At 43.6% G+C, this 16,365-nt stretch overlaps 1 protein-coding gene across 3 annotated transcripts in view; it reads right to left on the bottom strand.

Annotated features, from left to right (window-relative positions):
• Positions 1 to 8,355: 8,355 nt before the first annotated feature.
• The window catches only part of PI4K2A (phosphatidylinositol 4-kinase type 2 alpha), a 35,343-nt gene continuing 27,333 nt past the window's right edge, over positions 8,356 to 16,365 (bottom strand). The window contains exons 8-11 of one of the 3 annotated variants that reach the window (XR_008846443.1): positions 15,624 to 15,680; positions 12,088 to 12,147; positions 8,702 to 9,377; positions 8,356 to 8,569 (exon numbers count right to left, since the gene is read on the bottom strand). Coding sequence is in view for 2 of the 3 variants with exons in the window: in XM_056530858.1 (XP_056386833.1) it covers positions 9,216 to 9,377; positions 12,088 to 12,147; positions 15,624 to 15,680 (279 nt within the window). In the remaining variant the exon portion in view is untranslated. Of the gene's footprint in view, positions 8,570 to 8,667; positions 9,378 to 12,087; positions 12,148 to 15,623; positions 15,681 to 16,365 lie in introns of those variants that run through there. The other 2 variants (XM_056530858.1, XM_056530860.1) reach the window with 2 other exon arrangements.

Raw genomic sequence — 16,365 nt, 5'->3', positions numbered from 1 at the left:
ATAAGATGCCTGATCGCGGGAGTTCTGTCGCTGGGGACCCCCGGGATCTTGCACATGGCACCCCGTTTGTAATCAGTCCCCGGAGCGTGTTCTGATTACCGACGACCACAAGGCCGGCGGTATGTGACGTCACGCCTTCGCCCCCGTGTGACGTCACGCTCCGCCCCTCAATGCAAGCCTACGGGAGGGGGTGTGACAGCTATCACGCCCCCTCCCGTAGGCTTGCATTGAGGGGCGGAGCGTGAAGTCACATGCCGCCGGCCTTGTGGTCGTCGGTAATCAGACCCGGAGCGAACACACTCCGGGGACTGATTACAAACGGGGTGCCGCGTGCAAGATCCTGGGGGTCCCCAGCGGCCGGACTCCCGCAATCAGGCATCTTATCCCCTATGCTTTGGATAGGGGATAAGATGTCTAAGCACCGGAGAACCCCTTTAAGGAAGGATAGCAGTATGTGCAAGCATATATTTGGATTGAAATTTATGCACAATAGGCATTAGTTATTTGTTGTGGGATTTTATTGAGAAGTCTGGAGAAGACACCTTTATACCTGAGACAGCTGGAGCATGATCATATGAGGAATGATAGACAGACAAGGAGAGCGCTTCTAGTGTGATAACGTAATGTAAAAGCAAAGATAAAAGACAAGAAAAACTTGCTCACCAAGTCTGGTTGTACTACGACCAAGTACAACTATGGTGAAGGCGTGAAATAACCCTGCAACGGGCGAAGAGCGGCAGCTGCTCCTGGGCACAAAGGCGAAGAAATTGAACGGATCCCTCCAGGGAGCAAACCAGGATAGAGGCAGCGCACAGGACTTCAAAGGTAAAATGGTTTATTTACCCGGCATGCAACGCGTTTCGCTGGATAACCAGCTTCATCAGGCATGCCTGATGAAGCTGGTTATCCAGCGAAACGCGTTGCATGCCGGGTAAATAAACCATTTTACCTTTGAAGTCCTGTGCGCTGCCTCTATCCTGGTTTGCTCCCTGGAGGGATCCGTTCAATTTCATATGAGGAATGGGCCAAGATACCTGCAGTCTGGAGAAGACACCTTCACACCTGAGACAGCTGGAGCAGTATCTTATGAGGAGTGGGCCAAGATACCTGCAGTCTGGAGAAGACCCCTTTATACCTGAGACAGCTGGAGCAGGATCTTATGAGGAGAGGGCCAAGATACCTGCAGTCTGGAGAAGACACCTTTATACCTCAGACAGCTGAAGCAGGATCTTATGAGGAGTGGGCCAAGATACCTGCAGTCTGGAGAAGACCCCTTTATACCTGAGACATCTGGAGCAGGATCTTATGAGGAGTGGGCCAAGATACCTCCAGTCTGGAGAAGACACCTTCACACCTGAGACAGCTGGAGCAGGATCTTATGAGGAGTGGACCAAGATACCTGCAGTCTGAAGAAGACACCTTCACACCTGAGACAGCTGGAGAAGGATCTTATGAGGAGTTGGACAAGATACCTGCAGTCTGGAGATGACACCTTCACACCTGAGACAGCTGGAGAAGGATCTTATGAGGAGTGGGCCAAGATACCTCCAGTCTGGAGAAGACACCTTCACACCTGAGACAGCTGGAGCAGGATCTTATGAGGAGTGGGCCAAGATACCTGCAGTCTGGAGAAGACAACTTCACACCTGAGACATCTGGAGCAGGATCTTATGAGGAGTGGGCCAAGATACCTGCAGTCTGGAGAAGACACCTTTATACCTGAGACAGCTGGAGCAGGATCTTATGAGGAGTGGGCCAAGATACCTGGAGACAAGTGCAGATGTCTCATGGAGAGTTTCAGAAATGGCAGTGACTGCCTCAGAAGGTTGTGCTACAAAATAGATTAAAAAACTTTTTATATGTTGTACATCTTGGCAAAACATTAACCTTTATAATTTACTTCATACAAAATGTATCTCCTTTTTATATAAATCATGGCAAATAAAAAAAAGATATAAGGGGTCCCCATGCCATCTAGAACATAATCCTGTCCGGTTGCAGCATCATCTTTGTCCCAGCTGACAAAATCCAGGAACTGATGGACTAGCACTCCTCTGTGCTCACTCCTGTCCCATCAGACTGCAGCATGAAAACAGGAGGGGGTTAGAGAGCAGCCTACAGTGAATGGATGAAGAGGCACAGCACAGCAGACTCAGGGAGGAAGTGAATGCATGTTGAGTGAGGGCAGAATCAGTGCTTGCCTCGGACACACCCCTTTCTGAGCAGTGGATGTCAGAGTTAGTGAGTAGCAGAACAGAGAGATTTGCGGGCCAAATACAGAAGCTAGACACAAAGACATGTAAAGCATCTGCATGACCTAGTGAGTAACATTTTTCTGTAATATGACAAGTGCACTTTAACCCCTTACGGATGCAGGGTTTTTTCAATTTTTGCACTTTTGTTTTTTCCTCATCACCTTCTAAAAATCTGAACGCTTTTAATTTTGCACATTTGCGCCACCAATTGTACTTTATAATGACATCAATCATTTCACCACAAAATTTATGTGGAAACAAAAAATATATATATTTGTGGGGCAAAATTAGAAGAAAAAAACACACCATTTTGTAAATTTTTGGGGCTTCCGATTCTATGCAGTGCACTTTTTGGTAGGTCCATACAGTTACAAGGATACTTCATTTATATAGGTTTTATTTTACTAAAAAAAAATTATAACTACATGCACCAAAATTAGTATGTGTAAAAATGTCCTTCTGACCCCTATAACTTTATTTTTCCATATACAGGGCGACATGAGGGCTCATTTTTTGCACCGTGATCTGAAGCAATTTTGGACTTTGGAATTTTTTTTTGTGTGTACGCCATTGACTGTGCGGTTTAATTATTATATTTTTATAGTTCGGACATTTACACAGCACGCGGCGATACCACATGTTTATTTTTATTTACATTTTTCTTTTGATGGGAAAAGGGGGGGTGATTCAAACTTATTACTGAAGAGGTTAAATCACATTTATTAACTTTATTTTACCTTTAAACACTTTTTTTTAACCCATAGGGGACTATTACGTGCAATCCTTTGATTGCATACACTGAACAATGCTATGCCATAGCATAGCATTGATCAGTGTTATCTGTGCACGATTGCTCCAGCCTGGATCTCAGGCTTGGAGCAATCAAATGCCGATCGGACATCGAGGAGCAAGGTAAGGCACCTCCCGCTGTCCTCTCAGCTGTTTGGGACATTACGCTTTCACTGCAACGGTCCCAAACAGCCCACTGAGCTAACCGGCAATGGCAATCTCCCATTTAGACGTCACAATCAAAGCTGACCGCGGCGTCTAAAATGGTTAATACCGGACATCAGCCCGATGTCCAGTATTAGCGACGGGTCCTGGTTGCTAATAGTAACCCGGGACCTGCCGGGCATTGAGCGCGCTTCACATATCGGGAGCCGACGCAGGACGTAAATATGCATCCTGCGTCATTAAAGGAGTACTCTGGCAAAAACACAGGATAGAAGATAAGTAGCTGATCACTGATTTGACCACTGGGGCCCCCCCATGATCACTGATAAGGGACCCCGGCGCTCTCAGTGATGAGCGCGTGTTGTGTACCGGTAGGTGTTATGCGCTCCAATTATTCCTATGGGAGCCCCGATGATGCCCGATGCAGTACTCTGGTTTTTTTCAATGGTCCCAAAGGAATGAATGGAGCACGTGCCGGCTGCAGCACTGTCCAGGTGAACAGCTATATAAGTTCATTTTTAACGGAGATCTCCTTTAAAGGGGTACTACGGTGGAAAACTTTTTTTTTTTCCTAAATCAACGGGTACCAGAAAGTTTTGTAAATTACTTCTGTTAAATCTACCCTTCCAGTACTTATTAGCAGCTGCTGTATGCTACAGAGGAAATTCTTTTCTTTTTGAATTTCTTTTTTTGTCTTGTCCACAGTGCTCTCAGCTGACACCTGATGCCCGTATCAGGAACTGTCCAGAGCAGGAGAAAATCCCCATAAGAAACCTATGCTGCTCTGGACAGTTCCTGACACAGACAGGTGTCAGCAGAGAGCACTGTGGACAAGGCAAAAAAGAAATTCAAAAAGAAAAGAATTTCCTCTGTAGCATACAGCTGCTAATAAGTACTGGAAGGATTAAGATTTTTAAATAGAAGTAAATTTACAAATTTGTTTAACTTTCTGGCACCAGTTTATTTAAAAAAAAAAAAAAAAACTTCACTGGAGTACCCCTTTATGTTTAGGGACCATCATTTCTGTCCAGGACAGTTTCATTATTTTGTTCTTTACATGATTCTGTTAAACCACAATCCAAAAGCAAGGTGGCAGTTAGTATTCAGTACATTTTTCCTCATTTTTACTTTTGTCAGATTCATGTTATTTAAGGAACATGGTTTATTTTATTTTATTTTTGTCTTTACGGGAAGGAAAACAAATTTTGTCCTCGTCTTTAGGTCCCGATAAAGTGACCTAGATAGAGTAAAGCAATGATGGAAGTATTCATGTGGATGACTAAATAGAATACATGAGGATATCATGTCATTAGGATGTGGTGACATCATCACCCTATGACATCACTGGGCGATCTGCATTCTTCATTCAACAGGTTTTGTTGCTCCCGTTTACTAATTCGATATCTTGCTGGGAACTAAAAGACATTCCAGTACTATTGCAATTAGAGATGAGCGAATTTACAGTAAATTCGATTAGTCACGAACTTCTCGGCTCGGCAGTTGATGACTTTTCCTGCATAAATTAGTTCAGCTTTCAGGTGCTCCCGTGGGCTGGAAAAGGTGGATACAGTCCTAGGAGACTCTTTCCTAGGACTGTATCCACCTTTTCCAGCCCATCGGAGCACCTGAAAGCTTAACTCATTTATGCAGGAAAAGTCATCAACTGCCGAGCCGAGAAGTTTGTGACGAATCGAATTTACCGTAAATTCGCTCATCTCTAATTGCAATATAATCCGTTCATGGAGCTGCTTGTAGGACGTATTCTGGTGCCGCCATGTAAAATACGGATCGCTGGGGACACCGTGTGCCGCTTTAATGGGCCTGGACATTGCCGCCTGGGAACTATATCCAGTATCTAGACCCCCCCTTACTATAGCAGCCATGACAATGATCAGTGTTTTCCAAACAGTGCATCTCCAAGCTGTTGCAAAACTACAACCCTCAGCATGCCCGGACAGCCAAAGGCTGTCCGGGCATGCTGGGAGTTGTAGTTTTGCAACAGCTGGAGTCACTTTGGAAAACTCTGGTATACCGATCAATGTCATGGCTGCCATAGTCTGTTGCAATTCCTATCCTTTTGCAGTCCCTACAGCCTAGATCTCTAAAAATTGGCTCTCCGGGCATGCTGGGAGTTGTAGTTTTTGCAACAGCTGGAGGCACACTGGTTGGGAAACACTATTCTAGATCTCAAAACTGCAAAACTACAACTCCCAGGATGCCCGGAAACCTGGATGGAAAACATTGGTATACTCAATAGAGACTCCAAGCAGTAACAGGCGTTTTGAATTGGACCAATAGGATCATCCCCGTTACACCATACAAGTAATATTACAGGACTGACACAAACCAACATGGTCGGCCATCTAGTGATCTGGACAGATCTCAGGGCCATGTTTACAGGCACTAGTGCGACTGGGTTTGTGTAGTATATTCCTGGACAAGATGACAGTATATATGTGATAAAAGCAAAGAAAAACTATTAGGGGGAGATTTATCAAAACCTGGCCAGAGGGAAAGTTGCTGAGTTGCCCATAGCAACCAATCAGATCGCTTCTTTCACTTTTGAAAAAGGCCTGTGGAAAATGAAAGCAGCGATCTGATTGGTTGCTATGGGCAACCAAGCAACTTTTCCTCTGGACAGGTTTTGATAAATCTCCCCCTATGTTCTCCATAAAAAGTTTTCTGGTCACATGTAAAAGAGGCATAAATGGAGTAAAAGGGGCATAAATGGGGTAAGAGAGGCACAAAAGGGAGTAAGAGAGGCACAAAAGGGAGTAAGAGAGGCACAAAAGGGAGTAAGAGAGGCACAAATGGGAGTAAGAGAGGCACAAATGGGAGTAAGAGAGGCACAAATGGGAGTAAGAGAGGCACAAATGGGAGTAAGAGAGGCACAAATGGGGTAAAAGGGGCACACATGGGTAAAAGGGGCACACATGGGGTAAGAGGGGCACACATGGGGTAAGAGGGGCACACATGGGGTAAGAGGGGCACACATGGGGTAAGAGGGGCACACATGGGGTAAGAGGGGCACACATGGGGTAAGAGGGGCACACATGGGGTAAGAGGGGCACACATGGGGTAAAAGGGGCACACATGGGGTAAAAGAGGCACACATGGGGTAAGAGAGGCACACATGGGGTAAGAGAGGCACACATGGGGTAAGAGAGGCACACATGGGGTAAGAGAGGCACACATGGGGTAAGAGAGGCACACATGGGGTAAGAGAGGCACACATGGGGTAAAAGGGGCACACATGGGGTAAAAGGGGCACACATGGGGTAAAAGGGGCACAGATGGGGTAAAAGGGGCATAGATGCAGTAAAAGAGGCATAAATGCAGCGTAAGGTGAATACAGGTTTCCAGCCGTCAATTGAAGAAAAAAAAAAAAATAATAAAAATAAATAAAGAACTAAAAATACTAAGGCCCCTTTCACACTGCCGGTATGCCCCGTCAAACTCCCTTTTTTTTTTTGCAGTTTGACGGCCATAATTACGAAGGATCATAACGTCCAATACCGGGTCAATGGGGTCATTATAGTCAATGGGGTCTGTCGGGCACCGTTATTTTCGGAGAGAATAGCCGGAGAAAAAGACTGTGCAAGCACTATTTTTTCTCCGGCTATTCTCGATCCTAACTTAACGGCTTCACCCTGCCAGAGACAACCGGCAGTGTGAACGTAGCCTAATACTGTACGTTTGAATAGACCCTAAAGGGGTACTCCAGAGGAAAAAGAAAAAGGTTTTCAGATTAAGGTTACGTTCACACGTGCGGATTTTTTAGCGGATTTTCCGCTGCGTATTTGAAAGTGGGCGGGCTCTTCTCGGCTGTCTGCAGCAAATTTTCCGTGGCGGAATTTAGGCTGCCGAAAATCCGCCACAGTCCCTACTGACTTCAATGGGGCTTGCGGCAGATTTTCCGCAGTGTACATTCCGCCGCGGAAAATCTGTGCGGACAGCCGAGAAGAGCCCGCCCACTTTCAAATACGCAGCGGAAAACCCGCTAAAAAATCCACGCGTGTGAACGTACCCTAACTGGTGCCAGAAAGTTAAACATATTTGTAAATTACTTCTACTTAAAAATCTTAATCCTTCCAGTACTTATCAGCTGCTGTATACTACAGAGGAAGTTGTGTAGTTCTTTCCAGCCTGACCACAGTGCTCTCTGCTAACACCTCTGTCCGTGTCAGGAACTGTCCAGAGCAGGAGCAAATTCCCATAACAAACCTCTCCTCTGGACAGTTCCTGACACGGACAGAGGTGTCAGCAGAGAGCACTGTGATCAGGCTGGAAAGAACTATACAACTTCCCCTGGGGCATACAGCAGCTGATAAGTACTGGAAGGATTAAGATTCTTATATAGAAGTAATTTACAAATCTGTATAACTTTCTGATACCAGTTGATTTAAAAACATTTTATTTCCTCCTGGGTATTTCTTTTAGGGTAGGGTCACGCATAGCACATCCGCATCCGTAGCTGATATTCCACTGTCTGGGCATGCTGGTATTTGTAGTTCTGCAACCGCTGGGGGCACACTGGTTGGTAAACATTGCTTTACCTTTCAGGGACAATTCCTCTGGGCAGAAACCCCGCCATGACGGTCGGGCACCAGGTTAATAACCACAACCACCGCCTGTACGTTTTAGCAGTTAACATTTATTTCATCTGCCGTAGGGGTTGTGTTAAAAAAAAAAAATGTCAATATTTTAACAACAGCCGAACAAATCCCACAAAGATTTGCCGAAAAATGATAAATAGCAGATTTCTTACGGTGAGAAACGCTAAAACACAACCAGTCCCATCTGTAGCTTAAAAAATATATATATATATATATATCATACAACCCTCACTGAGGGTTTTTGTAACTTAAACTTTGGAACAAGTGCAGGGATCATGAGCGTGTCATGGGGTGTATCTCCCAAATACACACAAAAGAGCAAGGCGCTGGGAAAAAGCAGGTTCCCTCGTTTTCGTAGGCTGCATCACTACCGATGCATGCAATGCGATACCTAGAGATGAGCGAACTTACAGTAAAGTCGATTCGTCACAAACTTCTCGGCTCGGCGGTTGTTGACTTTTCCTGCATAAATTAGTTCAGCTTCAGGTGCTCCGGTGGGCTGGAAAAGGTGGATACAGTCCTAGGAGACTCTTTCCTAGGACTGTATCCACCTTTTCCAGCCCACCGGAGCACCGGAAAGCTGAACTAGTTTATGCAGGAAAAGTCAGCAACCGCCGAGCTGAGAAGTTCGTGACGAATCGAATTTACTGTAAGTTCGCTCATCTCTAGCGATACCCTTGGCATCCATTAGGTGGCAGGCTGTACAGTATTCTGTTTTAATAATCTAGAACAGTGGTCTCCAACCTGCGGACCTCCAGATGTTGCAAAACTACAACTCCCAGCATGCCCGGACAGCCGTTGGCTGTCCGGGCATGCTGGGAGTTGTAGTTTTGCAACATCTGGAGGTCCGCAGGTTGGAGACCACTGTTCTAGAACATGCACACGTTAAAATTAATACCTACGTGGTAGTTTAGTTCTAGCTATTTCATTGCGTTCTTAGCGTGCATGCCTAGGTTATTTCAGGTGTGACCCGTGGACTTTCAGATCCAAGGGATCTATAAGTTCCAGATATCACGGGTGCTAGACGTAGTACAATATTGGGTGGTGTAGAGGTTTTTTACACTTCTTGGATGGATTCGGTAATAGAGTTATAGGGAAAAGCTTCACGTTGGCTTCTTTTGTGACTGCACACGGTGCTGAATAGTGTCCCCAATGCCACGTGCATGCCCCAGGAATAGGCCGGACGTACATTCCATGGCACTGAGACCGTCAGTCAGTCATTTATTACGGTGCTCCCATCATCCAGACCTTCTCTCTCTCCTTTCGTCAGTTTTCCATAAAGTTTTTTTTTTCCTCATTTAAAAAAGGTCCAAGAAGCGGCTTTACAGCTGCACATTGACACCTTTTTTTTTTTTGGGCCTTTCCCGGTGAAGTGAACAATTTTCAGTAACTACCACCAGGAAAAGAATGGCTTGCGGCTCTGGAAGCTCTGTGTGTAGGACTCGCTGCTGCTCTTCTGATGGGACCGCGCCGTTTCCACTATCACGGGAGGAGTCTGGACTAACTGCAGGGGACTCTTCTCATCCTTAAGTGCCTGAGCCAAGTTAAGGATCTGAAAGGAAAAATTTATTTATTTATTTTTATTTTTTTACAGAGTTGGTTTCACACATTACATTGTTTTTCTTACTATACATAATGTGTGCCCCCATCGTGATATTTTTTGTACCAGTAAGGCTAAGTTCACACTGCCATTTTAACAAGGCAGTTCAACGCCCGTCAGGGAAAGGGGAGAATAGCAGTAGAAAGCAATAGAAATTACATTAAAAGGGGTATTCCAGGAAAAAACTTTTTTTTTTTTTCAAATCAACTGGCTCCAGAAAGTTAGACAGATTTGTAAATTACTTCTATTAAACAATCTTAATCCTTCCAATAATTATCAGCTGCTGAAGTTGAGTTGTTCTTTTCTGTCTGGCAACAGTGCTCTCTGCTGACCTCTCTGCTTGTCTCAGGAACTGCACAGAGTAGAAGAGGTTTGCTATTAGGATTTGCTTCTACTCTGGACAGTTCCCGAGACACGTGTCATCAGAGAGCACTTAGACAGAAGAGAACAACTCAACTTCAGCAGCTTTTTTTTAATAGAAGCAATTTACAAATCTATTTAACTTTCTGGAGCCAGTGGATTTTTATATTTTCTTTCACACTGCTGTTGTGCCGAGTCGGACGGGGCACAACAGCAGTGTGAAAATAGCCTTGAAGGGGTACTCCGGTGGAAAAAATTTCTATTTTTAAATCAACTGGTGCCAGAAAGTTAAACAGATTTGTAAAAAAAAAAATCTTTACCCTTCCAGTACTTTTTAGCAGCTGGAAGGAAATTCTTTTCTTTTTGAATCTCTGTTTTGTCTTGTCCACAGTGCGCTCTGACACCTCTGTCCGTGTAAGGAACTGTCCAGAGTAGCATAGGTTTGCTATGGGGATTTTCTCCTGCTCCGGACAGTTCCTGATAGGGGCATCAGGTGTCAGCAGAGAGCACTGTGGACAAGACAAAAAAGAAATTCAAAAAGAAAATAATTTCCTCTGTAGCATACAGCTGCTAAAAAGTACTGGAAGGGTAAAGATTTTTTAATACAAGCCATTTACGAATCTGTCTAACTTTCCGGCACCAGTTGATTTAAAAAATATATATATATATATATATAATAATATAAATAATTATATATATATATATATATATATATATATATATATATATATATATATATATATACACACACACATACATACACACACAGTGGGGGACATGTATCATTATTTGTGTATGGTAGAAGCATTTTACCCCTTTTCCCGAATTCTAAATTATGCGCAGAAGAACTAAATTTATCAATCAAGCGCAATGAGCTTCATAAATTGCGGGTAAATATAGTAATCTCCTAAATCCAATCTTTGGAAAATAGAATCGATGATTTAGAGCATCTTGCTACGTTAAGTCCAAGTTGGCTTATATTTGCGCAAAAAAAAACAGCTCTTGCGGCAAAATTTTGGGTGTAAAAAAAAAGTACGCAGTTAATAAATCCATGTGTACTATAGATGTCACTCCAAGGTACCCTGATTCAGCCACATCTGGAGGAAATGCTCTAGCAAAACGTGCGCCAAAAAATTGCGCAAAAAAAGGGCTTGCGCAAAATTTTGCGCAAAAAAATACACACAAAACAGGGGTAAAATATTTTATACATGTCCCCCAATGTGTGTGTGTATATTATATATATATATATTTTTTTTTTTTTTCATTTTTTTTTTTCTTCTTTTTTTTATTCCACCGGACTACCCCTTTAATGTGATTTCTCATGAACTCAATGCCCCCTAGAGAGTAATGTGCTTTGTATAACATGTGCAAAGCATTGGGGGAAGGAAAGTGACAACTGCTATATAAAAAAAAAAAAAATAAATAATAATAATAATAATAATAATAATAATAATAATAATAATAATAATAATAAAAACCGTTGTCAGAATAGGGGGTAAGTGTGATTGTGGGGGTCAGACACTGCTGAGACTCCCCGCGATCTTGTGTAGGAAGCTCTGCCTACTTACCTGTTCTCTGTGCTCTTCGGCCCCCATCTTTCTGGACAAGTCTCCAGAATGACGGGTAAGTAGCCAGGTCCCCTTGTAGGAGATCACGGGGGTCCCAGCGGTTGGGTGTCTGATAAAGGGGTACTCCAGGGAAGTGAACTTAAGATCAAGATTCTGCAATTCACTAGTGATTTTTTATCAGCTGTCTGGTTTTGGTGAGGCCAGGGCGACTATCTTAAGTTTATGGTGGAGGAAAGTAGGATTGGGAATGCTTAATTTCATTGCCTGAAGTTTGTTTGTTTCTCAAGGGAGAGAATCCAAGTATCTGACAGCAGCTTAGGCCACCTTTTGAGGAAAAAAAAAAAAAAAAACATATGGATGCTCATTCCAACTGACTGTGCATGTGTATGGAGAGAATAAGAGGAAAAGCTGAGTGTTCAGCTGACAGGTATTGAAGCTGTGTCATTTAAAAAAACAACTTTTCACTGTTTTAATCGGTGGGGTCCAAGTGCTGAGACCCTCCACGTTTAGGAAAACGAGCGGGGGAAATTGTGTGGTAGTGCGCTTTACTTCTCCACTCTCAGCAATCTTTATCTCGCTGCCTCACAGACTTATAATGAAGCCGCTAGACAAAGATGGCTTAACCCAACTTGTTCTCCTGATCTATCACCATGAAGAGAAGTGTATGCCCCCCAATCATATAAGAGTGTGGTCATGTGATGTGTAAAAGCACCGAAGGAGAGAAAATCACTCACCTGACCCCTCATAACAGCGATCTGCTTGTGGAACTGTCCTCTGTCAAAGCCTGGATCTTTCTATAGCAAACAAGAAAGCAATAATGGGTTAATATGGCCTCACCTTGATGGGGTGTGACCAGCAAGAGGTTAAAATGACTTTTACAAGTCTGACGATAAAACAATAAAAGCATTTATTAAACTGACATAAGAAATATGCCGAAAACATTAGAGGAGCACAGGCGTTGGCTGTCTGGGCAACAGCTGGAGGAACACTGGTTGGGAAACACTGGACTATATACAAGGGTTCGTGAATAGAACACCAGAACTGGCTTGACTGATGGGTATTGAGAAAGGAGGAGAGGTCCATGAAAAGCTGGTTGATAACCTTTATGGGCTCTGTAAAGGAGAACCCCCCCCAGAGGTGTAGATCATATGCAACACCAAGATGACAGATGAGCAGACCCTTGAGAGAGAATTTGCGATCACGGCAATGTTCGGCATTTAATCCTTTAGATGCCATGATCAATGCTAGGGATGAGCGAACTTACAGTAAATTCGATTCGTCACAAATTTCTCAGCTCGGCAGTTGATGACTTTTCCTGCATAAATTAGTTCAGCTTTCCGGTGCTCCGGTGGGCTGGAAAAGGTGGATACAGTCCTAGGAGACTCTTTCCTAGGACTGTATCCACTTTTCCAGCCCACCGGAGCACCTGAAGGCTGAACTAATTTATGCAGGAAAAGTCATCAACTGCCGAGACGAGAAGTTTGTGACGAATCGAATTTACTGTAAGTTCGCTCATCTCTAATCAATGCCGATCACGGTATCTAAAAGCTCAAATGACAGGTGCCGTTGGGTTCAAGGCTCTCATTCTCCCTGCAGTGTGATCATGGGGGTCCAATGAGCTAAGATGGCGGATGGCGGTCTGCTGCTTACCTCCTTGCCGGCCATAGGCGCTCCGCTAACAAATATCGGTTGTTACAACATATATAAATTACAATAAATTTACAGCTACATCTCATATCACAGTACATTTCAACATAACAGGGTACTCCGCTGCTCAGCATTTGGAACAAACTGTTCCGAACGCTGGAGCCGGCGCTGAGAGCTGGTGACCTCATAGCCCCGCCCCCTCAATGCAAGTCTATGGGAGCAGTCACGCCCCCCTCCCATAGACTTGCTTTGAGAGGGTGGGGTGTCATGAGGGGGCGGGGCTATGATGTCACGAGCTCCTGGCACCAGCTCTAGCGTTCGGAACAGTTTGTTCCAAATGCTGAGCAGCGGAGTACCCCTTTAATAGCCCTATCTGCGGGGGGGAATCGACCGATTATTGGTTTGGCCAATATTCACGATTTTGGACATGATCAGTATCGGCAATTACCTTGCTGATAATGTGCGCATTCCCCCCCCACACCGCAACGGAATATCGGTATAAGTTATCGGCCATCGGCCTGAAAGGCCACAGATTATCGGTATCGGCCCTAAAAAAAAAAAAAAAAAAAAAACCGATATTGGTCGATCCCTAATCTGCGGAACTAAGCTGCAAATACCCCCAAAAATGTGACCTATTCAAGTTAAACACATCAGTTAAATCTTCTCTACATATAGGGGGACATTTATCAAGGTATTTAGAGCCTTTTATGCTCACAAAAGTCACACAAAAAGCCGTACACGCGCCTACGCATTTTTTTTTTGTGCAACTTTTGTGGGTAAGAAAAAAAAGTTACAAACAGCCTTACCGAAGCATATTTCAGTTTTCACTTTGCAGTGGTCCGGTATTTATGATGTGCAAAAGTCGCACGTGGGCAAAAATAAATAAGTTGCAAACCCCATTACAAAAAGTCGCAAGTCTGCTCCAGGTCTGACCTGGAGTACAAAACTCCTGCATGTGAGCAAATTTAAAAAAATCGCAAAAAAAGTCGCAAAAAAGTCTCAGCTGGAACTTTTTTGTTTTTCTTATGTTCTCCAAATTTATCACAACCCCCTGTGATATAGTATGATAAATATGTAAAAAATTACTACAGAACTCGCTTACCAAAGCAACAATAAATGTCCCTCATTATCTTTATATAAGTGATGTATTAGTATAACCCCTTGTACTTCCCAAATTCCTTCCTGCCCTATACTAATAAATTCCCCCCCCCCCCCCCCCCCCCCGATTCCAGGGCAAAGTTCTGAGTACAGTAGTTATTATTATAGATCAGTGGTCTCCAACCTGCGGACCTCCAGATGTTGCAAAACTACAACTCCCAGCATGCCCGGACAGCCGTTGGCTGTCCGGGCATGCTGGGAGTTGTAGTTTTGAAACATCTGGAGGTCCGCAGGTTAAAGACCACTGATATAGATGATTGATTTTGAAGGATCATATTAATGACCCTTGATACACAATACAATCTAATATCAGGCAGTCCTAGACCTCCATCTTTATGACACTGTATTTCAGCCCGACCCTCTTCCTGCCCCACATAAAGTTTATTCAATGTTGACTCCAAAATTTGGGACCAAGCTGACGTGACCCAGATCGGAGATGCATCAAGAATATACAACACCTGCGGTTGCACATCAATCATTTTAATAATCTATATCCGAACTCCCATTGATAAAGGCAAATTGCCCCAAATTTCTTTAAATTTATAATTAAACTTTTAAAGATTATCCCTAGTAAACAGTAATGGGTCGTCCGCGATCTTCACTCCCAAATATTGGATCGATTCTCCCTAAGGAAAAACACTAAGAGGTGAGATCCTTGGGTCTGGGGCTGTTGTCTACAAGGGGGACACGGGGCGGGCGCTGTCTACAAGGGGGACACGGGGCGGGCGCTGTCTACAAGGGGGACACGGGGCGGGCGCTGTCTACAAGGGGGACACGGGGCGGGCGCTGTCTACAAGGGGGACAAGAGGGGGTGCTGTCTACAAGGGGGACACGGGGCGGGCGCTGTCTACAAGGGGGACAAGAGGGGGTGCTATCTACAAGGGGGACACGGGGCGGGCGCTGTCTACAAGGGTTGACAAGAGGGGGTGCTGTCTATAAGGGGGGCTGCTGCTAATGTCTGCAACTATCTATACTACCTAAAAGGGGATACTACCTACTTTTAAAGGCAATTTTACAGCATAGTCACCTGCACTAACTTCAATTTATAGGTAGACAGTGCAGGTGACCCGGTTTCTACTGCTGCTCACCATGTGATCGTCAGCGCAATCGCTCCGGAGACATCGGTCTCACCGCCAATGCAAATTCCCTGTTCTGCCCAATGGAGAAGAGAGAAATCTTGGTTTATACTACAGCAGCCGCCTCCATTGTACACAACAAGGAACCTACATATCAGCACCATAAGCAGCGCCAGAAACCGCGTCACCCTGGTGTCAGATTCCCTTTAAAATAAAAGTACTCGTACTTGGTATCGGCAAGTACTAGAATTAAAGTATCGATACTCGTACTTAAAAATGACATTCCTAACCAAAATCATTTATAAAAGCCATAACCCGGGGAATGCCGACCGCTGGATTTTTAACAAATAATATAATATCAGCGTATAACTCTATTTTATCTGAATTACCTTTAATTCTAAAGTCAACCACATCTTTTTCTTCCCTAATTGCAGTCGCCAATGGTTCTATGTATAATGAAAATAATAGGGAAGGCGGGTAAATATAATATTTATTATATATATATATATATATATATATATATATATATATATGTGTGTGTGTGTGTGTGTGTGTGTGTGTGTGTGTGTGTGTGTGTGTGTGTGTGTGTGTGTGTGTGTGTGTGTGTGTGTGTGTGTGTGTATAATATATATATATATATTTTTTTTTTTTTTTTTTTATCATCTACATATCTATCTACAAACACTAGAAACATATTTTTTTTTATATATCTACCTATATATCTATATGCCCCTCCCCTAATATAAAACCTCCCCTCTTTTCACATTTTACAATAAAAAATAGGGCAAAAAAAAAATGAAACAAACATATTTTGTATCGCCGTGTGCAGCATTGTTCACTATAATAAAATCTTGGCCCTGATTTACTATTTTAAACCAGACATGCTTTGTCGGGTTGTGAGCCAGAATCTGGCGCATTGCGCCTGAAATTCTGACTGCGCAAACATTTGTGCCAGAAAGGGGGCGTGTCCCTAACATTTTCAAAAAATCCCAACATATTTACTAAGGTTTCCACAGAAAATGTGGTGATTTTGAGCCGATTTAAACTCGACAGGTCAGAGCATGTGTTAAAAAAAAAAAAAAAAAAAAAAGCCAAAATGTAGGGAAAAGTGCTAAAAATTTATGTTGAGCA

This window comes from Hyla sarda, chromosome 7 (genome assembly GCF_029499605.1).
Source record: "Hyla sarda isolate aHylSar1 chromosome 7, aHylSar1.hap1, whole genome shotgun sequence".
NCBI classification, from domain to species: Eukaryota; Metazoa; Chordata; class Amphibia; order Anura; family Hylidae; genus Hyla; species Hyla sarda.
The sequence above is the reverse complement of the archived record's forward strand: the minus strand, read 5'-3'. Positions and strand labels throughout refer to the sequence as shown.